Source organism: Odontesthes bonariensis, chromosome 3 (genome assembly GCF_027942865.1).
Source record: "Odontesthes bonariensis isolate fOdoBon6 chromosome 3, fOdoBon6.hap1, whole genome shotgun sequence".
NCBI classification, from domain to species: Eukaryota; Metazoa; Chordata; class Actinopteri; order Atheriniformes; family Atherinopsidae; genus Odontesthes; species Odontesthes bonariensis.
This window is the reverse complement of record NC_134508.1, coordinates 6,368,263-6,395,075: the sequence shown is the minus strand read 5'-3', so window position 1 is coordinate 6,395,075 and position 26,813 is coordinate 6,368,263. Positions and strand designations below refer to the sequence as shown.

Genomic DNA, 26,813 nt, shown 5'->3' with positions numbered 1-26,813 from the left:
CCAACGTGTCCTGGGTCTTCCCCGGGGCCTCCTCCCAGTGGGACGGGCCCGGAACACCTCACCAGGGAGGCGTCCAGGAGGCATCCTAACCAGATGCCCGAGCCACCTCATCTGACTCCTCTCGATGCGGAGGAGCAGCGGTTCTACTCCGAGCCCCTCCCGGACGACCGAGCTTCTCACCCTATCTCTAAGGGAGAGCCCAGACACCCTGCGGAGGAAACTCATTTCGGCCGCGTGTAGCGATCTCATTCTTTGGTGACGGGGTTTTAATCATCAGTGCCCTAACCCCCCCCCATGTCTCAATAGCTTGTAGAACCACCAATTACTTCAACTAACCACTTTCTGTTATGTTGACCAGAAAGTAACAAACTTAATTGGTATTTAAAGGACACAGCTGTCTGCTGTGGCTCAAGACAACTCTAATGCTAGCTGTTGCAAAGAATCAACACAGAAGCAGGTCATAAAACCAAACAATAAGTGCAAAGATGCTTTATAACTCCATAGAACTGAGAGAAAATGTCAAACTGGGAGACATTCAGGGCGCATTACAGTGAGAACCCTTCAAGTTGGCAATAGTGGCTCATTACTATGAGCAGCTCCCATACACGGTCATTTGATTTACTGTTAGTGGCAGAATTTAAATTCAGACAGCTTTAATTGTTGCATCAATACAGCTCCATCAGTGCATATGGTGTCATATGCAAAATAACAGTTCGGCGTGATTCTCCTGTTTTTTTTAAGGGATTTAGAAGTTCTGCAGGTGCCTGTGGGACTATCAAGAGTTCATACTCTGTGGTAGAGATTCTGGTGGTTCTGGTTTATTTATTTTATACATCAAAGCTCAATTTAAGGCTGATATCCTTGAAACAAGATAATTACTATACATGAAGAGATAGAGTTTATGGAAATGGTTTTGTGATCTTTCAGTGAGAGGAAGAATGTCAAAATGGTTAACATTATTTTTCTAGCAGGCTGACAGATTGATAATAGATGATTACATGGGAAGAATCTATAGGAAGCCAAGTGTCATGGACAGTATGGACGGGACTTTTCAGAAAAAATTGCCACATGTTAAGGCATCCCCACTTTGGTAACACATCTGATATGTTTAATGGCGATCGTGATGTTAGTAAAAGGACTTAATGACAATAAACACAGTTTATTGAGTTTATTCAGAAAAGGAACTCAGTTTTGTTTTTTTTATTACACCACCGTCTGATTAAAACCTTTACATCAACAGTAACGACTTAATGCAATTCTTCTCTCAACAAACACATGAATAATTGCTGTTGTGCATCTTAGAAGCTGTTACCGTGTGGTAAACATTTACACAGGGATTATAAGTCATCCGTTGGCATACAAATGCTATTCCATACACACTTGTGCTAACATTTAGGGAGTTTTGCCTGATGCATCGATGTTCTGAGCTGCTTTTTCAGAATTAAACAGCTTGTTTCATCTGAGTTGAATTAACACTGTGACCTGACCACGTCCTCACCCCTCAATAACACAATCCACACGACTCAGCAAAATATGGAGTCATAAGTTTACATATGCGTAATTCATTTGAACTGATAAATATATTTATTTAGTCAGTCTTTGTAACTAAGGAATAATAAATAGTTTGTTCACCATTTGGTCATGAATATATGTATTGTGTTGGTGGAAAACAGTACAGAGAAAACATGTTGTCAGTGTCACTCTCTTGTGACATCCATAATTTATCTCATTAGCATATTATTATAGAGCATTTTCTGCTTTTGTTTGTTACTTTATTCTTCATTTAAAAAGTGTTTGTATTGTGTAACATTTATAATAAACTAAATGTTTTTCTTTTTATAATTCATACAAATAATTAATATTAATAAAGAATTTGACTGTGCGTTGATTTCCTGTGTTTTACTTGTAAGATTTTTGGCACTTCCAAAACCAGTTCAAATGAAAACCAGCTTCACAGTGAAGCTGATATTGTTATCAGATTGACTAACTTTTGTGTAATTCTGGACATGTACATGCACAAGTTGAGTCAAACTACAAATACATCATGATTTAGCCATTTAACTGGACCTCCGTCCTTGTCCCAGTATACATACATGGAAGGGGAGTGACTCATTGAGCAAGTATGTCTGACGCTGCGATGCTTCAGACTGTGTGAGAAAACTTTCCGGAAATTCCGCTGTTTCTAACTTTTTCTGTAGAAGATCATTGTGCATTTAAGTGAGGCCGAATGCTCGGCACAGACTTTTTCTTTAAAGGGATAGTTCGCCTCTTTTGGCACGAAGCTGTATGACATCCCATATTAGCAATATTATTTATGAACATTTTCTTACCCCCTGCTCCGTCCTGTGAGCCGAGTTCCAGCCTCGTTTTGGCGTTGACAAAGGTAGTCCGGCTAGTTGGCTGGGGTCACAAAAATAAGGCGTTTTGCTTCTCAAAACAATATGCGTTCAAAAGAGTAATACATTTGCGTCACAAAATCGTTCAACAAAAAAAGTCAGATCTAATAATCACTTGGCCCTATTTTCTTTCCCTTCATATCAATGCGTTCAGCCACCTAGCGATAGCCGCACCTGTTACGGTGTTTACTGCTCGGTCTGCACTTCGGTCTGCACAGTTTACACAGCACGCAGTGATACGAAGGGGGAGAGAAATAGCGCCAAGCGATTGTGAGGTCTGACTTTCTGGAGAACGATTTTGTGATGCAAATGTATTACTCTTTTGAACGCATATTGTTTTGAGAAGCAAGATGCTTTATTTTTTAAGCCCCAGCCAACTAGCCGGACTACCTTCGTCAACGCCAAAACGAGAATGGAACTCGGCTCACAGGACGCAGCAGGGGGTAAGAAGATGTTCATAAATGATATTGCTAATATGGGATGTCATACAGCTTCATGTCAAAAGAGGCGAACTATCCCTTTAAATTTGATTTACCCCCTGCTGCGTCCTGTGAGCCGAGTTCCAGCCTCGTTTTGGTAGTCCGGCTAGTTGGCTGGGGCTTAAAAAATAAAGCGTTTTGCTTCTCAAAACAAAATGCGTTCAAAAGAGTAATACATTTGCATCACAAAATCGTTCTCCAGAAAGTCAGATCTCACAATCGCTTGGCGCTATTTTCTCTCCCTTCGTATCACTGCCTGCTGTGTAAACCGTGCAGACCGAAGTGCAGACCGAGCACCAAACACCGTAACAGGCGCGGCTATCGGCAGGTGGCTTAATAAATAAAATAGTGGAGGGGAAATACAGTTGTTATGTTCAGGGGAAAGTTCTCACATTCTCTTGCAGAATAGGAAAAATAAAGACGGAATTTAAAACTACCTACAGTGAACTGATGGGACAGTTCACAGTGAAGGCTTCTCTCAGAGACTGTTTGCCTGATGAAATAAAACGAAGGGATTACAACACTGCGAGCTACACATGTGCATCTTTCCAAGGTTGTTGTTCCAGTGCAGAGATTTACACAGATTTCAGGGCTTGTTAATGAATTTGTATTGTTGTACTTCTTTAACGGCAAAAACAAACTCGACAATGAATGCTTAAATCCAACTGTATTGTCCTCCCCTCCCTCGTGATGAGGACCTGCTGCGTTGCGATAAGAAATGGCAAAACATCTTGCTGTCGTTATCCGATTTGTGTTCCATTTGCAGGACATCCAGGGTACATGAGGACACGGACGCAGCCAAGGCTCAGAGGAAGCTTGATTGCAGATACAGAGCTGTACAGAGAAGTCAATCAGGGGACAGTGAAGATGGTTGTCCGTGATGGGAGGGACTCATTGTTGTCATGGGGACAGGGTGGTGGCTGATAATTGGGCGTGGGACTCTGTGGCAACAAAGCAACACGGCCTCAGTAATGAGATTAATGATGTTGTGTTGGGCCTTGTTTCACTAAGGAGAGGATTATCTCCTAACTGCCCTCTTAAGGTGAAGGAAAGGACAATTACTCATATACAGATTCATCAACCCCATTTCCAACACAGGCTAAGCTTGAAATTATGTTTCAGCGCTGGGTCAGACCTCATTCCCACAAATAATAATAATAAAAAAGCAATTCATGGCAGAACTTCCAGTAATTGTTAAGGTAGTTGCTTTTTTGTCTCATCTCAGGGTGACTATAAATATGCCTCTTCTATGTGACCAAGCAGAGAAAGAAATTATGGTTTATATTGTCAGAGATGTGGCCAGAATGAATTTTCTTGAACTCTGTCCTCTTTGAAAACAGGAAAGCTATTCATTACAAATTATCTTTATACCATGTGAGGCTTAAATGGTGCTGCACTCTACCAGCAAATCTCTCTTAAGGGCTATTATACACGGACACAGTCAGGACTTCATGCAGATGTTTCCCATTTTTACAGGAACAGGAACAGAGCCACAGAAACACCTTGGATGAAAAATAAGTATATAACTACAAGCCTATAAGTAAGTAAGAAAAATAAAAAAATTAGTCTTGGCTCTTTTATTTCTTTGAGACTGTCTACCTCCAAAAAACAACCCCATGGGTCGTTTGTTCATGCCAGGTAAGAATGAGCTATTATTACATTCAAAGAATATGAAAACCGAGGATCTGGTGCTTTCCTTAGCTAGACAACATTTTATCAATTGCCATTATGCTGTATAAATACAATCATAATTAATTTAACTAAACTGAAATGTATCTAATTGAACTTGCATATATTATTATTACATATAAATTTATTTATTTTTTAAACCTGGACCTTATCTCTGGCATAAAATACGTTAATCTACTCACCGATAACAGTTTGGTGAAAATCGGCCTCTTTCTGACGATATTTAGATTTCTCAAGATCCATATGAATATGATGGGAGTGAACAGGCCATTGACAATACAGCCTCTAAATAAGGCATTATCTGTCTTTATTTCACCAATGAATGCGTACTATTGCACTGTGAGCTCAGAGCTGCCGTGTTGTTGTTATTGTGTTGAAATATTTCACCAGGGAGAAACTATCAAAATGGCGTCCATTAGAGTGCTAATGGTAGTGTAAACTTTGACAGTTTTTTAACCCTAACTAATCATATCGCTTAAACCCAACCAGGAAATGAAAAAAGTGTTTTTGTGTTAGTGACTGATCGTGACACAGTGATGAAAAAAAAACAGTAATTGTATTTGGGTATCAGAATCATGTAACACTGTATGTTTAAAGCACTGTATGTAAAACATTGTGTGTAATCTCTGCATGTCCTATTTGATTGTTTTAATTGGAGGACGTGTTGGTCTCAAGTCTTTTCTTTTACATTATCAGCTCTTTTTGACTAATCAAAACCAACTGGCAGTTCACATGAACAATGTAAGCTAAATGACAGTTGACATTTGTTCAGCTTTTAGCTCCGCCAAATTCCGAATGAAAATATGAATATGTGGCTTGCTAGCTACTATTGTCATTTTCCATTACATATGATATTTTTCTTTGTTATTTTCTCCTTTTTTTGTGCGTTTTCCTTTGTAGCTAGTAAGACATAACTGATAATGATACATTTTTAAGCACTACCAAAGTCCCAAGTGAGCTGAACCGATCAGTAACAGTGATTTAAACTCACTGTTGACCAGTGATTGGACAGAGAATCATCACGTTATGTCCCAGGGACCTATAAATCGCAGGATTTTTTAAATAACATTTAACGAATTCAAACCCTTTTGTCAAAGTCCAGGAGTAACAGTTTGCAGACAAAAGATGATTGTTATGATGATCAGTAAAATATCCAGACTAAAAAACAAAATGTCTGCTATGCGTAACAAGCCATGTCAACCTGTACCATGTAATGGAAAAACACTTCATGTGTGCAACATCTTTCATCAGAAGTTAGTTTATCACGTCTTACATGTTGTATGCAATCATTTGATTTGAAGGACTGGCAAGTGCAGCTTTAAACCCTCATAAAATAATTTCTTTGGAAAACGTTCTTAACTTTCCTCAACAGAACTTTCAATTCTATCACAAGAAGTCATGGATTCATTGTTGCAGTCACACGCAGACAAACGTTCCTTTATTGTGTATTTATGGACAGTTTGCACATTTATGATTTATCATTAGCAACAAGAATGATTCATCAACGGTAATAAAGTCTTTCAGAATTGTATTATTTGGAAACAAATGAGTATGAATAAATAAATGAAATGTGAAGAAATCTGGTAACTTTTTTTCTTTCTTCCAGTGACTGAACTTCCAGTATACATTATAAATCAATTCATCTAGCAAAAACATATCCTAACTTTATAAAACATGAATTTTTCAGTTCAAGTCCAGTGTCCAAGAAAAAAAAGGAAAAGGAAAAATAGTAGTGAAATGTCACTATTGTACAAGAAATATTATAAGGATCTTTCCTAATAAAAACTGACATCAACCAACTAGAGGAAAACCTTCTGGGGTGCACAAGAAAAGACATTCTTTCAATGGGACAGAGGGGAAAAGGGGTTCAATTTAGGATGGTTATATATTTTTAAAGTGTTCGGTTTTCAACATTCTACTTATTTGTTCTTCTTCACCTTTTTGTCAAGACTGAGGCAAACAGTGTAATAACATTTAGAAGTAACACTTTATTTTACAGTCAATGTATCTTATATGTAAGAGATTCCCTTCATTCATGAAAAAAAATATATGCTCAGATATGTACTCATTAGCACAGATTTATTGCACTGAATAGCATGAGGGCTGATGCTGATTCTAAAACTGACCTCAATGAATTAAGGCTGTTTGCACCATTATGTAAAAAAAAATTCAAGAGAATGAGAGGGCTTTCAGGTGTAACACATCCCTCCTAGAAGAAAAAACAGAAATCATTCTGAAGAGACTAGTCCGGGTATAGTTGATCATTTATGCAACTATATCTATTTTGGTCGCAAGCTAAAAAGACGTACGGTTGAATTTTTTCTTATTATATAAGGAGTTGTAAGGTTTGACATGTAAATAATTTCTCCACAATAATAGATTTGTTATAATTATGTGATAAATTTCAGAGTTGTTGGTCTACTGTCACAAATTATCAGTGGTAACACAGTCCTGATTTAGTCAAAAAAGGGATGAGTGAGGGCCAAATTGGGGGCTTTGACAGTCATTGTAAAACAATCATTGCTTCGCTTCTAAATATAAATTAGCATATGAATATGTGCTCCTTCTCCTGATATTTTTCTACAAACGCATGTGGCTTATTTTTTATTCTGATATATTAACAATGGCTAGCTAAAGCAGCTAAGCAAGGTAAGCAAGTTAAGCGTGTTGGCAGCTAATATCAGTAGCTAATCGCTTAACATTGTGCACCAGTGCTAAACACTGAATAATGCGATGTAAGAATGCTTTAAAAGATCAGCCCGTTTGTTTGAATTAGCCTACTGTATGCTATATGGCCAACAATGGAAAATATACACTGGAAAAAAAAATAGCTGACTGTTATTTTGGTCGTGAAACTGTACACTACTGATATCTGTGGTCTCGCAAAAGCTTTTCAATGTCCTAAAGCTGGAGAAAATGTGTTTCCCTATCAGAAAGGAAAAAAGGAAAAGCGTGTAGCATGATATGCATGGAAAACAACATAGCCCACTGTGTTTTTTACACAGATAGGCTCAGCAAAGTTGTTTGGAAAAAATAACAGAAAACCGCTGGAGCTGAATAGTTTCGACAGAACAATCTTCACTGAATGTCCTCCTATTCCTGACATTAGTTAATGGTGGTTTGAGGAACTGGGGTTAGTTTTTCAACTATTCTTAAGATCCAAACTTTAAAAAGTGTATTTGAAGTACGCTTTTAAACTTGAAATACTAATATTTGGAAAACATATTACCACAACAACAACAAAAAAAAAATCTCCCAATTTAATAAGAATGTATGCAATTTGAACCCTTTTTCCTTCCTGGGTTTTATGTTGTAGACATAATCTTTGTTAATGAATATTTCTGAAACAAATAAACCTTCTTTGTGACTCCAGTCATGGCAGCGAGGAGCTCTGTAACATAACTGCAAAGTCTCTACAACACAGAGAGATCGTAGAATAAAGTGCACTGTAACTGAATCACACACATCTTCTAAGTTCCACACTTGTGCGCCGTGCAGCTTCAGACTTGGTAAAGGGCTTGAGGGCTCTCAAGGGTGGATGGTGGAGAAATGTGCCTTTTTGTTGGCATTAATAGCCTTGGGTGAAGAAGGTCTTCTCCATGGTGGAGACGATCTGGCAGCTGGGACAAACCTTATGGTACGTTTCCTTACTTCTTCCTGCTGAAGCCTCAGCCTAAGCCTCGTTTTCTTGCATCTGCTGTTGCAAGAGAGGCTTCAAGTGTCGTTGGAACATGTAAAAACACCCACACCTGTCACTGTGCTCTGGCTCGTTCCTGGTACAATAAATCATATTAGTCTGATAAATTCATGATAAACTCTCCTCTCTTTGTAGACAATAAAATCAAAACAATTTGTGTAATTAAGGCAGTCTTTCCATTCATAAACAAGACGTAAAATAGAACTGGGTAGGAAGAAAAAACAGAAGTCTGTCCCAAAGTAGTTATGTTTACTTGCTCTGTAAGTAAAACCTTTTCACATTTAGTTCTTTAATCTCCCAAGTAAAAGTCTTGTAAAGTTCTCTCTTGTTTATCTGATAATCTTGTTTCCCATGGAGTCCTTCTTGACCACAGAGAAGCCCAGGCTTCTATAGACCTCAGCAGAGAGAAACCTCAGCTGTGGAGTTATACGTGCACCGATGGGACACTCTTGTTAAGGACTTGCGCCCTCATTAGCTGGACACTGGTCATGATCTTCTTCTGATGGCCCATCAGCGTCACGCCGAGCCTCTGCATGTCCCTATAAGGCACAAACACAAATAGTTTCAATAATCCATGATGCACAAGCTGCAGCCTTTCATGAAAGAGTCCACAGCTTTTCTCAACTAAAGGAGATAATTAGTTAGTATTCCTGCCTGGGTCCACTTTGTGCAGGTCAGGAGACTTTTCTTCACTGGTGCAACTGGAACAACAAAATGTGTGTGATGCTTATTTTGGATAAAAAGTACGGAAGCCCTAAACGGCCATAGGTACATACATTTTATTCCTTCCTTTTTACCGTGATAACGAGATAATTTTCTTCCGTTTTCCCGTGATAACGAGATAATTAATTCGAGATCTCGAGAAAACAATCAATGTTTTCTCGAGATAACGAGTTCATTTACCGATGGTTTTCGAGGACACTTTTTCTCCCCAGTCCGCCCCTGTTTATATGTATTTATATGTATTTCTGGCAAATGTTTACCCCCCTTTCATTGAAAACTAAATAAAGTAGCCTATGAATCAAACATGGAATGTGGAGCGTTTGTGTAACAGTTCTGCTGTGAAAATGCACAAAGCAAATCCCGCTGGTGTGACAAGCATTTCGTTTTCTCGAGATAAACGATAGTGGCACCTCTCGTGCATCATTCGGTAACCATGGAGACGGCCTGGTCCCCTCAGCTGGTCACTGATGAAGTTGACTATATCAGCAGGATCACTGAGGTGTAAACGCCTGCTGAGCTGCAGTCGAGCCGGCCATCTGCTTAAATGACGCGGGCTGATATGAAAGTTATCTCTACAAGACAAACAAACTGCGAACACATAAAACACATATAAACAGGGGCGGACTGGGGAGAAAAAATGTCCTCGAAAACCATCGGTAAACTAACTCGTTATCTCGAGAAAACCATAAAAAAAGTTTATACGTACCACGTCCGCTCTGGGCTTCCATAGAAAAGATTGTGTACCTAAATATTTTATGCAGTGACAGATGGGACATATAAGCTAGTAGAACCATGTGAGATTGATAACAGTTAGCTGTTCACCCTATGCAGCTGCACAAGCTACGTCTCCATCAGCGTCAGGACACCAGTGTAGGATCCCAAGAGACCCACCGTGAAAAAGAACTGAGATGCTGCCCAACAGAGACAGCAACTCCACATTTAAGTCTCGTTTCTTATTCATGCAGCTATGTAAATTGTAGCTTCACTTTGTTATACAGCTGTTATGCAGCTCTTCCTTTGGCATTTGGTTCTGTTCTGTTTTCACAACGTTAGCAATCGTTGGCTAATGTAGCTAACTCAGCACCAAACTGGCTTCATTCTGCACTGATTCCCCTCAGACCACAAATGAATTTCTCTCTGGTGGACTTTAGTTTTCTTTCTCTCCCGTTCTTTGTGATGTAAATCAGAATAGTTATGCATTTACATACTCCTCAGCATCAAAACTCTGTGTGGATCCATATTTCTAAAAGTTATCGCAGTGCCTTAAGCTTTCCTTATTTTGCTGTCAGTTCCTACTCTAATTTACTGTTAATCTAATTTTACTCTTAAATCTTTTCATACCCTCTATTTTGCTGTTCTCGTAATTAATATAAATTAATCTCAGCACTGGAAAAAATCAAAGCCATTACACTTAATATAAGACAAAACTGCTTAACAAGTACTATTTCAGCCAGATATAGGGACTTGTTTGAAGACCATAAATCTGGAATATCTTGTTAAATGAAAAAGTCTTGAAAACAAATCGTTTTGAGTCGGATTTCATATGAAACAAGCTTTTTTTGACATTTGAAGAGGTTTTTAAGCTAATTTCAAGATCACTTTTAACTCAAAAGTCCTAAATATCACATCTTATTTCAGGAAATCTTGACAAGGCGATTTTCACTAGTTCCATTGGCAGATTTTGTTGCTTATTTCATGCAAAAACGTCTTTTATTTGTTGTTTTTCTTACTCATTTTTGGAGGGGCATTTTTTCCAGTGAGTGGTGCGTCCAGTTCTATTTTCTGAGTGAGCACACGGTAGCACTACCTGTTTGTCTAACAGTTAATTTTCTATGAGCTGTGATTTCTCACCCTCGTAGCTTCTTACATCTCCTGTTAACAGCTCCCCATCTCCTCTGAGCCGTTATTACTCTCTATTACAGTCAGCACTTACCCTTGCTTCATGCTTATGATGTGACCCAGAGTGTGATAGCCCCCTGCTGCAAAGTGTTCCTTGTAGCGACCCATCTTTATGGTGTCCAGCCACTCGTCTACTGAGTTGCAGCTACTGAAATCAGGGATAGCTCTCTCCATCAGTGGAGGACTGTTTAAGCTGTAGCAAAGAGAGAAAGAGATGTGGCAGTATACAGGCAGAGAACTGAGGAAGATGAATAGGACGACAAAAAGATTAGTTTGAGAGTGTCTTAAAATGAGAAGAGTCAAAAGTGAGTGAGAGGGAGAGTGACTGGGGGGAAAGGGAGCTTTCAAATGCACAAGTAATCGAGACAGAAAATCAATAGCAGTTAAGATGATAGAGCGGAGGTGGTGGCTCTGGTTGCATGATAACTGCTTTGGATAGATTAATACAAGAAGAAATCCTTAACACTCCTTAATTTGTCTGCCCACCATCTCCTTTACACAGAGATGGATGCGCAGTGCCATGCACCACTGACTCTATAGGACCTGGGACCTGAACTGAGCAATTTACACAGGTCCAGCTTTAGCCCAGGTGTCCTCTAAAACCTGCTCCCAGATTCACTGCAGATCAATGTCAATATCCCAGCAAGGATTTTACTTAACACACAGCACGTCTATCAGAGATGAGCTTAATGGAAAATGAACAAGACCACTCGTCTCATCTGCCAGAGAACTTTGAGGGAAACTTTAGTCTGCAACTTTATCCCATCGCACCCATGTCTGACAGCAGCGGGATGAGATTGGATTTACTCTGCCTCCCACAACAGGACACTTACTTAGTAGCTTCGCAGTCTGCCACCATACATTGTCCAGAAGATGATCTTCTCAAACCCTGCAGGCGGTTTCTTTGCTTTGATTTGCAGCTTAATCCTCTAATCACATAAACCAATATTTGATTAAATACTGGCGAGCTGTCGGGGCAAATTAAATCAAAAGACACCTCTGCATGGGACACAGAGCACCCACGTTGTGTTGCTGCAAATATGGATCTATTAAGTTGCCCACCCACCTGCAGAGCCTGTCCATAGACTTTAGGTTCTCTGGGTTGCGGATTAGCTTGTCAAGAACAGTGACTATCTGGCAAAAGCGTGGCCTCTCGTTGCGATCCTTCTGCCAGCAGTCCAGCATGAGTGTGTGCAGAGCAGCAGGGCAGCCCATAGGCGCAGGCAGCCTGTAGCCCTCCTCCACAGATTTGATCACCTGCATATTTTTAAGTAAAGTATGCATGAGTCTAAAGTGTTTGCTATGACAATAAATACTACTTTAGAATAGTTCTGTTAACCCTCCTGTTGTCTTGCGGGTCAAAAGTGACCCACCACCATGTTTAGCTGTAGAAAAAACACCTTAAACTATCTTTTTCCAACTTGAAATTTTATGACTTTTCCCCATCATACTTTATTTTTGTTTATGTTTCCATGTGGGCTGTACACCACTAGGGTACAAAGATTGTGTTATGGGTCATTTTTGACCCGTGAATTATAAAAACATTTAAACACCAGAAAAAAGTTCAGTTTTTTTCCCTTTCAATATAATTAATTCAGAAGTAATTACTTCACATTTATATAATAGCCATAATGAACCTTTATTATGTAAAAGAAAACTGAGAAAACAAGAAAACTGTTGGTCCAACTGACAGTTGGTTTGTGGTAAAAAAAAAAAAAAGTGTAATCCTGAAAACTGGTGATTGTCTTTTTGTATTGTGTAACAAAAAATACATGACAAAAAAATGTATTGAATTGAGTTGAATAGATGAATAACAGGTGGTTTCATCATACAGAATAGATTTTGGATTTAAAATTAAATTAAGTTGCTTTATTTTGGGGCTTTGGTAGGGCGGGTCATTTTTGACCCGTAGGACAAGGGGAGTAAACACAATGTTAAGACCACACAAGGGTTAAAGATATTTGATTTAGCAAACAGAGCTCACATCTCTGTTGGTGAGGTTCCAGTATGGCCGCTCTCCGTAGGACATCACCTCCCACATCACGACACCGTAGCTCCACACGTCACTCGAGGAGGAGAACTTCCTGTATGCGATGGCCTCTGGCGCTGTCCACCGGATTGGGATTTTCCCTCCCTGTCAGTAACACATTAAAGTTCGAGCAGAATGCATCAGACTGCTAAACATTTAGATTTAGAGTCTAATCCAGATGCGAAGTGTGTTTAATCTTTTTCTGGTGTGGCTGTCCAAAACTACTGAAAAGACATCTACTGTGTGAACCACTCTGGTGCACAGATTCAGTGGTCCTGCTTTAGAGCCTTTTTATACAGTAGTTTATTTAATCTTTTTTACACAAATTAACTTTGAATATTTATTCAAAGATAGTTTCATGAAGAAATTAAATAGTCTAAAACAGTTTTTAGTATTAAATCCTTAACCATTAGCATTAAAGGGAAAATGAGTAACAAAGACAACTGTCTATCAGCCAATGGCCAAATTTTTATCTTTATCATCAGTATCTATATCAGCACAGAATTTCACAGTGGGTATATTCTTAATGATCCTATTTATTGTTTAGATTTTTTTATTACCGTTTGCTTAGTTAGAATGCAAAACCTAAGCGCTTTTCAGCAATACTAATTTTAGGTGGATTAATCTGTTGTAATCCTTCAATTGTTTGGAAGATCATCGTCTTAAACATTTATCACAAATATGTTAAAACATTAGCTGTAAAATAAAATGAATGAAATGTCACTTTTTAGTTACACTTAGAGTAGCTACAAAGAGTAGCTACAGTTATATATGAGTTCAAGTTAGATGACATGATAAAGAGAGCTCGTGTAGACCAGAATAGACTTGCAAATGTTAGCAAGTATGTGGACTACTTCCATTTTTGACATAAAACTGACACTTAATTAGGTTGACACATGAAGGTATCACTTCCTAAACAAACAAAGCGTTCCCTGAGTTTTTTTTTTTAACACATTTGAAGGTTACAGACACTTGATGTCCTGTTTAACATGTAAAACTAATGCAGCGGAGAAACACCATCCTTATCTCACTTTCACTTTCTTCACAGTGACTTTGCTGCCACCTTCATTTCCATACAATAAGCAGCTTTGCTGATCTTTCGACACTTTCCAAGCAGTAATTGGGACTGTATCAATCGTCAGCCATTATCAAGCATTAATTTGAGGTGTGCTGTAATGGCACTGTAAGGTCTCCAATATCACAGTCTACGATCTGTTTCACCTTTGGAATGTCTCCGTGTGATGCTGCTCATGATCACCTTAAACTCTGTCATCTGATTGCCGGCTTTCACAGGCAGCAACAGACAAATGATATTGTTGATGATGTTGAGCATTGATTTCCATCGGTGTGCTGTGGCTTGATAGCATCAGACCCAATGCATTTGCTCCCAACAGTCTCCAGGTGTAATATTGACCTGTTCTCTACTGGAGCCCTTACACTACCAAGACAATTTTACTTTTGCTCTCACTTTCATGTGACTTAGATTGAATTTGCATTGCTTTTGAAAAAAGTGTGATTGTCCCTAACTTTTTAAGTGTTTTTGTATTGTTGTCTTGGTGCCACTTTCTATGCCAGATCTCAGTGGAACTGTAAATATAGTTTTACTCGTCATTTGAACACAAAATGTTTGGAATTATGTTAGGGCTGGGCAACGATTAAAATGTTTAATCTAATTAATCACGTGATTTCCCTGATTAATCGCGATTAATCGCATTTGTATGCAAAATCCAAAAATTAATTCAAAAGTAGTGTATAGCCTTTAGCATTTAGTTTTATTTTAAATGTGCTGCCATATGAATGAAAGTGCCATAACATTTGTTGTGCAAACACACTTTTAACATCAGCATCTTTCTGTAGTTTTTGTGTAGAAGCCTCGCTCCACTGTCTGTTTCCTTGAATGACTTGCTGCTATCAGTTGTGTGTTTTGCCTTTAAGTGATATTTTAGACTGGAACTACTACGCTGAGAAGACAATTCAACTTGGCAGTGTTTACAGATGACTTTGGTTCTGTCGACTCCGCCGTCTGGAAGAACTCTAAAATGAAAATGGCGATAAAATATCTGTTCAAGTCTTTGCCTACAAGAAAAGCTGGCAAAAGCTGATCTCCTACGATAAGTAACGTTCGCTGATTAACTCATGTGGGAGAATTTTATTACTATTTTGGTTGATCAAGTTTCAGGATATTCAAATTACTACAATTAGAAAAGACTTGAGAAATTAAACACAAATATATTCATTAACCAACTACAAAAGACAGATGTAACATTACAGACACCTTCCGCTCAACCTCTGCTGGACTGCTAACCATCCCCACGTCACGCCTCAGGACCATGGGTGACCGAGCCTTCAGCTGCTCAGCACCCAGGCTCTGGAACTCCCTCCCCCCACTCATAAGACAGTCAGACTCCATCACATCATTCAAATCCCAACTTAAAACTCACCTATTCAAACTGGCATACTCCCTATAACTGCACTCTGTGCACTTCTGTTTTGTGTTGTCTCATGTTTTTATGCTTTTATTATTTTCTAATGCTCTCAATTCTAATGTAAGGTGACCTTGGGTGACCTGAAAGGCGCCGAAAATAAAATGTATTATTATTATTATTATTATTACTTTCATATTTGACAAGAAGCATTGTCATTGCGTCTTTCACTAGAGCTGCACTCTATAACTTAATCGGTTTGTTTTGGTCTTCAAAGAGACAGAGGGTAAAACTACAGAGCAGCACAGCAGGATTGTAAAGATATGATTCTGAGACATCTAATAAAGCTGCATAGTGTGTTTTGTTCCAGCTGCGGTTTAGGCACAAAAAGGCCAGACTTTGATAGTGATCTCAGAACTCAGCATGATATGTTCACTGGTGCACAGACCTCAGATTTTATTGTCAAATGTGCTGTCTGTTCTCAGGTTGGTTCACACTAACTAATAGTGTTGTACTTAAAGTCTGGGCAGTTTAAAGCAGCGGGTCCAGACCGGGCGTCACCACCTCCCTAAGCAGGATACAGAGGGTGCATCAGACCTTCCTTCCACAGAGGCTGGTAGATTTGCTCAAGCACAAAAGCATAGCACATTTACTGGATCATAAAAAATTTTGTCAACTTTTACACACTGAGGTGTGTTGGCTGCGTGTTTTACTGATTTGCGAGGCAAAAAAGTCATTTTTGACAACTCTACAAGCAGCTGACTGATGCATTTATTATTTAAAAGAAACATTTTAGTGCCGATAAAGTTTTGGTTTATAACTGGGAGAAGCAGCTCTTTATCAACACAAGTGGGAGGGTTTCCCAGAAAAAAAAGTTTGGGAACCATTGTTCTAGAAAGGCAGCAGTGACCACATCAACAATCGTAAAAAGGCTTAAAGACGCTCTAATCTTGATGGATTTCTTTCAGGTAAGTGGACACTTTCCCACCTCATCTGCTCTTTTAGGCTGTTTTAATTCACAGTTGTCTCTCAGTCCTGCCACATGATGATGCCAGACTATTCTATTCTTAAAGAGTGTGTGCCTGTGTGTGAGTGTGTTGCTGCATTAATGCTTGCCTCAATGTGAAAACTCACACTGGTGGTGTATGCAGCATCAGGGTCATCCTCCAGTACTCTGGACAGCCCGAAGTCAGACACCTTACACACCAGGTTGCTGTTGACCAGGATGTTGCGAGCGGCCAGGTCTCGGTGGATGAAGCCCAGGTCAGACAGGTAGGTCATACCTGCTGCGATGCCACGCAGCAAACCCACAAGCTGGATGATGGTAAACTGACCGTCGTGTCTCTACAAGAAAGTAGAGGCGAAAAAGGAAGGAAAGGTCAGGAACAGGGAAAGAGGCGGCAGGAATAGTTATAAGCACAGATTCCTAAAAAGTGACTTTGATGACTTTGAAGAGAAGATGAGCAGAGTGATTATGGAGGAGATTTTAATCAAGACAGCAAAGAGACTAAAGATAAGAGAATAAAACATGACAGGGATTTGCTTTTAAATGATAATCTGCAGTATTTTTAAATGAGAAAATACTGGAGCTGTTTGACATTGTAGATCTAAAACAATGTTAAATCAACCTGCCAACAGTCCTTCAACACACAGCAAGAATGCCACTCTCTTGTAGAAAGCGATAGATATCTCCGTTTTAGGAGTTGAAGAACATTCTGCTCAGCATGTAAAGACGATGCAACAAACTCAAAGATTAGGAAATCCATTGATATGTCACAGCAAATGCTCTCAAAAGCAATTTCCTTCACAGTCCACAGCTTGGAGACACATTGCTGTCAATGAAAATTACTGGGGACTCGAGAGCTAAAATTACATACTGACGAAACACTAGCAAACTACAGATGTAGCCACTCAAATTAGGAGCTCTGTTCAGCCGGTTGCTAGCCGGCTTCCATCCAGTTCCCAGCCGGTTCCCAGACAACTAACACCACCTCCAGCCATGACATCAACAAACCAACCCTGGCAAGCAACACTCCTCATCACTTAGTGAAAATAAGAGGCAATGCCTCTTCCTCCCTCAGGCATGAGCAGTGATTGTTGTAAATTGGTGTGAAGTCCAGTTTTCCGATTTGAAGAGTAAAATGTGAGAAGGTGGATTTCCATCCTATTAATTAATTAAGATATCCACTCACCTGAAAACAATCAAAGAAATAGGAAAATAAATAACGCCTTGGATAAACTTCACCATTTTGAAACAAGAAACATCTGGGCATGACAACAATGTGTAGCAAATTTCGTTTGACTACGCCAAAAAAAAAAAACAATGCGGAGGGGTTTTTGAAAATTTCTAGGGGGCGCCACTGAGCTATTTTGCTCCGCCCACACACCATACCCTTTACATACGTACGAGGTCGACAGGGTGGACATGTGCAAGTTTCATGACCTTGCGATGATGATAAGGCTTTCAAACCACAAACGTCATCACACGATTTTCACCGCCTGGCCACGCCCACACCGTTCCGAGTTTGGAAAAGTTTCTCAAGATTTTTTTTCCCCCCATAGCTTAAGAGAAACCTGGCCAAGTTTGAAGCCTGTAGCATTAAATCTGTAGGACGAGTTCGATCATATGAAAGGCGTGGAATCGGGCAACCTGGCACCAAAACGCACCTTCCATCCAAAATGGCCGCTTTTCTGTGGATGTGGCACCATGGCGGCAGAGACTTTTTTGTGCATTTGGGCATGACGAATGAGTGTACCGAAACTAACCCCAATGTAGGGGCCATTTTGAAATATCGTAGGGGGCGCTACAGAGTCAATGAGCGACTCCCAAAAAAAAAGATTTGCCATATCGTCTCTATACACGGAGAGGGCTCTCCGTCGCTCTCCGTAGACGACCATAAATCAGGCTTTAGCCACAGCGCTCCCCATTGATGATGCGGTTGATCGTGATGAGGAGCATTGTGACGCAGGAGCGCATTTTCACAACCTGGTGGTCAGCCTCTGTTTAGATACAGCTCTGAAGACAGCCACTGACAACGTTGTTATCTGCCAGCTTCCACTGCGTTATTCTGCCCGCTAGAAAGCCGTGTTTTCAATGTGCTGCCCTCATTCATGCGTGCTGTGCATAACTTGGCAGTCAGATAAACGCTTTCCTAACTCTGAAGACAGTTGTCCCTTTATCCACAGGTTTAATGACATTGCGAGGAAAGGTGAAACTAAGACAGAAATACAAACGGTATAATCAACGCTATGTTAACATACAAAATCCACAATGTAACCAAAATGTATGCAGATGTCGCTGCATTGACTCGGATGAAACAAACACAACAGCTCTCATCGGCTCTCTTGCTTACTTTCTGGCTACGTGTCACATGGCACAACTCCCTGTCATTTAGGTCCTGAGTTTCTTATAGTGACAACTTTGAACAAAAAAAAAGACTTATAACATTAGGCGCATTCCCACTGTAGGAACCTTTTGTAGTTCCTATAACCTTTTTAGGAATAGAGCCATTTTTTCGTGCATTCGGACATACAGGAACTAGGGACCACGGCCCTCAGTTCCTATAACCATTTTAGCTGACGGTTGTGTCACATCAGTCCCTATCAAGGTCCCCGACTCATGGGCGAATGCAAAATGAAACAGTTCCCCCGGGGAAGGGCAGTTCATAGAACGAAATTTGAGGTGCACAGTTCTTCTCTGTCCAAATGCGGCTATTAACAAAACAGTAATTGTTGTGGTTAAGCTTGAGAAGGAAGGCCATTGAATTAGCATCTGAATGTAGATGAACTTGTCAGCACTCTGTTTGTTTGCATGTTGGAAACCCACAGCACAATTCTCTGAGGAATGTCTGAGGAATGATTTCACCATGCAGCTCAGAGGTCGGTTGTTCATACTTTACAGAATTGAACAGACAGGAGTTTGACAACACACTCAGAGTGCGACATTTGAATGAGCATGGCGGCCAAATGTCACACAATCATTCTCAGTCTTAGTCGCTGATTTCCTTACACTCTCGTTCCTCATTCATTTTCTCCAGACAGTTCACACAATTAAAAACAAAGTCGGCTACGCACATATAGGCAGGGCAGAGCAGCCTAGCGCTCCATGTTTCATAAGTGAGTGGGACAGTAAGAAACATCCACAGATATATCTGATTGCAATTTATACAGCATTTTTGAGTAGGCTATGAATTTCCCTTTCGCAGTTTGGGCAGGCAGGAGTGTGACTGAGTTTTATTACTATGGTAACAGGGATGCTGTCTGTCTATCTGTGTCTTGCTCTGGAATGACTAAATGTCAGTGATGAAAAACCAGCCACCCTGTCTCTGTCCACAACACTTTCCAATATTGCCATGTTTCTCCTGCTAGCCTAAATAGCCCAACCTGCATCTTAATATGATGATGACTAACGTAAATAATCGACATATCCCACTGATCTGATCAGTCATGACAAACAAATTATAAAGTTGTGGCAGGAGGAAAGGAGAGGCAGACTACTGAGCCTGTGAGAAGACATCCACAGTAAAAGGTCTCTTCGCAGCTTCCACCATCTTGTTATCCACACTGCTCTAAAGTCTCAAAAATATTAGCAGTATGCTGTTTGCCAGTGTTTCTCGAAGTTTCGCAGATCATAAAACCATCCAAAAAGGCTCTAATTGGTCATGGCAGAGAAAAGTATTCTACATCGCATAATCTGATATACAGTACCTTCAAAATACAAGACAAAAAGCACCTGTGCTAGATTTTAACACTAAATTGTCACAAACTGTTTTCTTAACATAACAATTTAATACAAAACTCCTGAATTTACACACTTAACATCATGCTGTTGACATTTTGTTGATATGCCCTCAAATCCCGTTCTACTGAAGGCTAAGTGGAGCAAAGTAATTTCTTAATTTTGTATCCCACAAACACTTCATTTTGAGGGTTAACCAGGTTGATACAGTCAGATTTTGAAAGATTGAAAGGGGAGGTTTTTTTTCTGCCCGTTCTGTTTAAGTAGACAATGTGACCACAAACATCGCCTGCTTGTTAAGTAAGAGTAATCACAGCATTAGCATTACAATGTAGGCTACGTTTTCAGCACTTAATGCAGGAATGTGCCATTCTTACAACAGTCACATCACCAACAAGTCTATAGCTGCAGATCACAGCATAAGAAATAACGTGTCACTCAGTGGGTCCACATGATGAGATTAATTCGATTATAGCTATAGTTGGATTATGCTCCTTATTTGAGCAAGGGCAATTATCCAAGTATATATGGCGGTGAGTAAATGGAATCATTGGCACAAAGCATGTCATACGATAGGTGGCGCTGTGCCCATTTCAACTATTGCTAATAGAGCCACTTCCTGTTGACCACTTCACCACCAACACCAACAACAAACTCAGGCATTCGAGAAAGATGGAGAACGAAGAGCAAGATGACGCATTCTCCATCGCGTTGTTTCTTTCTTTCCGATGGCGGCAACAACAACAGTAATATCGTCTCTTCCGACTTCCGGTTTATGACCCCGGAAAAAAATCTCGAGCATGCCCAGAACTCAAAGTCCAATTCACCACGTGCTTCACCGTCTACACCCGTTTAGTGTGACTTTCAACCGAGTTATCTCGGGGTCTTTATCCGACTGCGAGTACCCTGATCCGGTCCAATTTTTAGTCAAACTAAGGTGTAAACATGAACTTAACAACTCAGTCTTATTGTAATTTAGCCATTAATCCGATTCTTTCAGTGCCATGTGACCCCACCGATGGATGAATGGGACTTCCAAGTGCTATACATTCAGCATTGGGAATCGTTTTCAATTCTACTCTCACGCCACATTTCTCAGACAGTAAATACAGTTAAAATTAAATTAGTAACTGATAACAATGTAGTACAAAATGAAGAGACTGACAGTGTACCTATGGACAAGGCAGAGCAGCTCGGTGCATCAAGTGTGCTTCACAACGAGCCAGCATTTTCCAGACCAGTAGGTGGGACAGTGTTAAATATGCACAGATCCATTTTTATGTCATTTCCATATTATACCAACACATTTTCCCCCCTCCAGCTCTCTTGAGCAACAGGCAAGAGGGTGTGTGATTTACTGTGGTGTCCCTCTGAAATGGTTTTGCCTTTTCCCACCTTCTGTCTGTTATTCATAATGCATTTTTCAGAGTGCCTATGAGTAAGTAAAGGCCTTTTCACTCATGAGATACATAACATTAATAGCTTCATCAATCTGTTTAAGTGATGGCATTCAGTCATTCATACATTGATAATTTTTCCGTTAACGTTTCTTACCCTTCATTCAGACATGTCTATGAAAGTGACAGAAAGCACAAAGTTGCACATGCAATATTTATTATCCACGCAAGACTGAGCAGTATCTTAAGTAAGGTTGCATATGGTATAAATGCCCTCATTGAGCCGCATTTTTCTCACATTGACATGTTGTGACGACTTGTGTCTTTTTTGTTTATTTTATACAAATTACAGTGTGCAGTTTCCAAGCTCAGATTGGCTAAGACTTCAAGAGCCCGTAGAGGATTGGCTACCGGGGAGTGGACTTCTTTATAAAGACCTGGGATGATGTCAGCAGGTGGAATCATCTCCTTCCCCTCCCAACCAGCCATACTGTTGCCACAAGTCCGGTCGAGTTGTAACAATAACAACAACAACAACAAAATAACTGTATCTTGGAGTTTGTAGGGGTGGGCTGCCATATTATTTTCTTGAGTTTCTCCTGTTTTATTAGTTTAGGGAGGTAAGGGATTGTCTTTTGTTTTGAAGTTGCTTTATTTAGGTCAGCTTCCCTCATGATTATAGTTTTGTTTGTTGTTTTTGCCTTGGCCCATGCTGAAGCCTATTAGTTTATCTCCAAATGGACATTATATTTCTTATATGAACTGTAAATAAACTTTCATGTTAAATTCTAAATAATGTCTCCGTAGCTACTTGTGGGTTGAGGAAAATGGGTCACATTTATGTTGTGCCTTGGTTACCCCTAGACAGCGAATAACACGTCACATTACATATCAGAGTTCACATTTGTGTGCTAAGTGTGCAATGGTTGTACAAAACATAGCACCAGTGGAAACCACTGAAAATAAGCTATAATTTTTCTTCATGTTAAAGCTTCTTGAACAGGAAGTGATATAATCATGTGCTCAGTGGGTTTTACTAGATTATATTATCCGAATCACATTGTGATGTGCTGGCGGCCTGTCCAGGGTGTACCCTGCCTCTCGCCCATTGACCGCTGGGATAGGCCCCCCTGCAACCCGACCGACGGATTCAGCGGTATAGAAAAATGGATGGACATTGTGATGTAACATCTTGCTAATTGAGGCTAAGATGAGTTTTTAAACTTTTTTGTTTCTTAAATAACTGTAAGAAACACTGTTCACTTACCACGATTAAATATTCTTATTTTGTCTAATTTGCAACTGACTATTTTGTTTTTCTTAAAGAAGCACCATCTCTTGGTCAAACCCCAGAAATGGGCGTGATAAAGGTGAAAAGTAAGCCGGCCCCAGGAGAGGGAGGGAAACTTCCATTGGCTGTAAACTGACTGGGAACCAGATGGGAACTGGATGGACATAGCTGGGAACAGCAAATGAAAATTAATTCATGAACAGTCCTCAATGAGAAAGGCAAAGTGCTTCATCAACTGATTAGGAAACAGTCGCAGGGATAAAGACATTAAGCAAACGGTACCCCACACTAAGATGTGCAGCAATAACAGGAACAGCACATATTCCTGTAGTTATTAAACACCAAAGAGCATAAATACTAACCCTGAGAAAGGAGTCAAGAGAGCCGTTCTCCATGTACTCTGTGATGATCATCACTGGCTTACCTGGAAAGAAACAGAAGCACACAGGATTTAAACAACTTTTTTACATGAAAACACTTACGCTGTATGTGTTACATGTGTGGAGTATGGCAAACACAGTTCCTTGACTCGACTGTATAATTTGATTACATTTTCAACATTGGCTTAACTCATTGGCTGCCAGCCATTTTCAGTTCAGAGAGACCCATACTGCCAAGTGTTTTACAGTATTTTGACTGATTTTCCAAGACCCACAGAAAAGTGTGTCTTATGACTATGTACACACTGAAATTACCAAACGAAAGAGTAGACTCTCTTCTTTCATCAGGAAAAAAAAGTTTGTTTCTACCATTTTCAGTCCTTTAGTAATAGACAGTAGAACATAGGTTGGTTTCACCAAAAACAGCTGTTTGACCCAAAAAACGGAGAAAACACGCTTTTTCTTTTTTTGTGCAAAGTGGCACTGCTGCCACCTTGCGGGTAATTTTGCCAGTATATTCTCTGTTTAGTGTTTACAAGCCTAAGATTTAGTGACAAACTCCGCTAGATTGTCCCCCAGCCCGCTCCGTTAAAAAACGCAATTGACGTCTATAGACGTCAATGGCAGTCAGCGTTTTATTTTTTTAAATTGACGTCTATAGACGTCAATGGCACCGAAAGAGTTAAAGGATTGCTTCACCCACAGCCCAGACAATTTGTCCACTTAGTTTCGCAATTCATGGTTGTATATTCTGATGGTAACATATCTCTCAGGTAATGTTTATATGACAGGAAACAAAGCATAAATATCAAAATCTGTAAGCCATAACCAAGTAGATTTTTTCTTACTGTCTAAGCATGTATTTTGTAACATATAGCTCTAACCTGGTACATTAATCTTAATCCTAACTATGTTATTTTAGAGCAAAACCTCAACCATTTGCAGTGGTGAGTGTACTACAGATGGAAGGAATGGCAAGTCAGAGGGAAATAGAAAAGTAAAATAACCGTTGAAAATATTGTGCAGGACGAGTCTCACACCAGTGATCTCTTGCCAAGAAGTATTCAATGGTACAAAGACTTGAGGTTTTGCACCTCCAACCATCCCCTTCTTTCCTTACCTTTAACTTGTTCTGAGAATTTGTGGCCAAACAAACACTAGAGAGATGTGGAAAATAGACATCATCTCATGGGAACAGGTATAGCGAGGTAGGGCACTGATGTGCTGACTAATTAAAACCTAAGCTGTATCTATGTATAGAATTGAGCCTATATTTAAGCCTTTATCGTAAAACTGCAACATTTCAAACAAGACTCAGAATTACCGAATTATAACAGAAAGTAATGTTATATTTCTATACAAACTGTAAGAAAAAAACATTTATGAGCTAGCATTAATACAAACAGTACTCTCTGGCATCTTGTATAGATAGTATTTGGTGATTAATCTCAAATCATATGAAAAACGCAACATTGTTTCTGTGTTCAGATGTGTTTTAATCAGAACAGAAGACCTTCAGCTAAACCAGGTGTTACTGGGAATGTTGCTGGATTTGCAGTTGATCATTTCAGGTTTGAAAGATAACTTCATGCAGCTCACTGTGAGCAGAAGTCTCAGGTTTTTGCCTTTGGGAAAAGCCAAGCAAAAGGCGTAGTCAGATTGTAAAGATCAACCAAAATCCCAAAGTATCTTAAAAGCTTTACAGTGGTATCCTAGCATTCTTTATCTGATCAACCTGTATTCATACCCAAAGTGTCAAATATAGCTGTCCCATGAAAGCTGTTAGTGTTTAAAAAATATGGCATACTTTGGTGTTAGCACACAAACGCAGCCTTAACACAAGCAACAGTATTTGGCAGGAAGCAGGAATGGTGCCTCAACATGCTTTTTCTCTTTGTTTCACCTTGGTTCGTATCTGTTTTCAGTCCAGTCTGAAGACAGATTTTTCTCTTTCACTCTCCTTTGTTGTGTGGTTTAGGCACCAGAGCTTTTGATTAGGGTTTGAATGAAATTAATGTCTACCTTAAAAATCTTTTACAATGGTAACCACGTACACAAAAAACTTTATTTTTTTATGTAAAAAGTGCTAGGCTAGGCAGAGTAGACATAAATAGACTTCATTGAGAGTAACTGGTTGGCACACTGAGCCGAAGTACAGTACTGAACTATGCATTTCATATCCAGCACCTCAGGATGAATGCAGCTACTGTTAGATCAACATTTTATAATGAACAATCCTGAATATGGCTATTTCTTCAAACTGATGTATGGTTTTTGTGTCAGCGTACTGTGAGTTACCACTCCCTCCAGGCGGATGACATTCGGATGGTCAAACTGGGCCATTATGGAAGCCTCGGCCAAGAATTCCCTCTTCTGCTTGTCTGTGTATCCTGCCTTCAGGGTCTTTAGCGCCACCGGGATGTCTCGTTTCCCTGGGAGCCTCATTCGTCCATAGCACACCTCCCCAAACTCTCCTGAACACGGGGCAGAGGTCATCCTAATGCAGCACTTTAATCACCTCCAACCTTTAAATACTATATATTCCAGAATAATGAGTATCCACTACACTCAGCTGCACCCTCACCCCCTCTTAAGCCTTTTGTGTAAACGAGAATGTGTCACTTAATTTGCTCGGTTAGATAAGAGAATGAAATATACTTACAGACTGACTGTCCACTAAGTACATACAGTAGCTAATTATCCCTTTGTTCTTATCTTCAGCTCAGAAGAACTCAAAGTGTAATTGCAGTTTGTGTTCTATACATTGTGTTTCTCTGTGTGGCTACAGCAGCCATATGTAACACTGTGTATGGTGTAGCTGACACAGTGTTAGTATTCCCTGCCTGACTGAGGAGCTTTGATTGACAGTCCCACGCAATGCTCTGATTCCACTCGGCTATCCTCCTCTCTGCTGCGCACCACAGCCTTTACACCGGCCAATGATTTTAAGTTAGGTTAGCCAGTGATTCTTGCTCTGGGTGTGTATGTGTGTGTGTGTGTGTGTGTGTGTGTCTTCTCTTTTTCTGTCTGTGTGTGTGAGTGCACACAAGTTCATGGTTTTTACCTGAGCCAATGATTTTCTCTATTTTGATCCTGGAAGCTTCAATTTCTCTGGCAAACTCGCGGACCGCCTGGCAGGGGTCCTCGTACGTGTGTGGGTCGATATAGAACCTTGCATCGGGGAATGACACTAAGATAAACAACATTAGCATTTGGTCACATATCGGAGAATGAGAGCAACATCACATCTGAGCCCCTGTCACTGGTGTGTGCAGGGAAAGCCTGATGGAGAGGGAGGAAAGAGCTCAGAGAGGCAGTGAATAAACAGCACATAGGGAAAAAGGGAGTGCATCCTCCCGTAATCAGAAGCTGATGAAAATTGTTTGCTCTGAGGATGAACTTTATTACAGACGGATGAAAAAGCAATCCCTTCAAGCAATGTGCTCTAATCTATTATTGGTAATAATTGAAGAATCAGCCAAACATACCGTGACCATTCTGATAATGCATCTTCTCCTCATCGGAGTCCTGGAAGGCTTTGCTGTAGCCACAGTGTCTATATATGCAAACACGCACCCACACACATACACACACACACACACACACGAACATACAGACGGATGAATACAGGACAACAGTGGAACATTTGTAGTATCAAACTTTGATCACAGC

General features: G+C 39.9%; 1 protein-coding gene across 1 annotated transcript in view; it reads right to left on the bottom strand.

Moving 5' to 3' along the window:
* Nucleotides 1-5,971: 5,971 nt before the first annotated feature.
* epha8 (eph receptor A8) overlaps nt 5,972-26,813 on the bottom strand; it is a 167,782-nt gene continuing 146,940 nt past the window's right edge. Inside the window, exons 12-20 of the mRNA XM_075460145.1 lie at nt 26,630-26,697; nt 26,206-26,331; nt 25,430-25,615; nt 23,124-23,185; nt 16,470-16,679; nt 12,868-13,017; nt 11,950-12,140; nt 10,918-11,076; nt 5,972-8,800 (exon numbers count right to left, since the gene is read on the bottom strand). Coding sequence (XP_075316260.1) covers nt 8,686-8,800; nt 10,918-11,076; nt 11,950-12,140; nt 12,868-13,017; nt 16,470-16,679; nt 23,124-23,185; nt 25,430-25,615; nt 26,206-26,331; nt 26,630-26,697 — 1,267 coding nt within the window. The 3' untranslated portion in view covers nt 5,972-8,685. The remainder of the gene's footprint in view (nt 8,801-10,917; nt 11,077-11,949; nt 12,141-12,867; nt 13,018-16,469; nt 16,680-23,123; nt 23,186-25,429; nt 25,616-26,205; nt 26,332-26,629; nt 26,698-26,813) is intronic.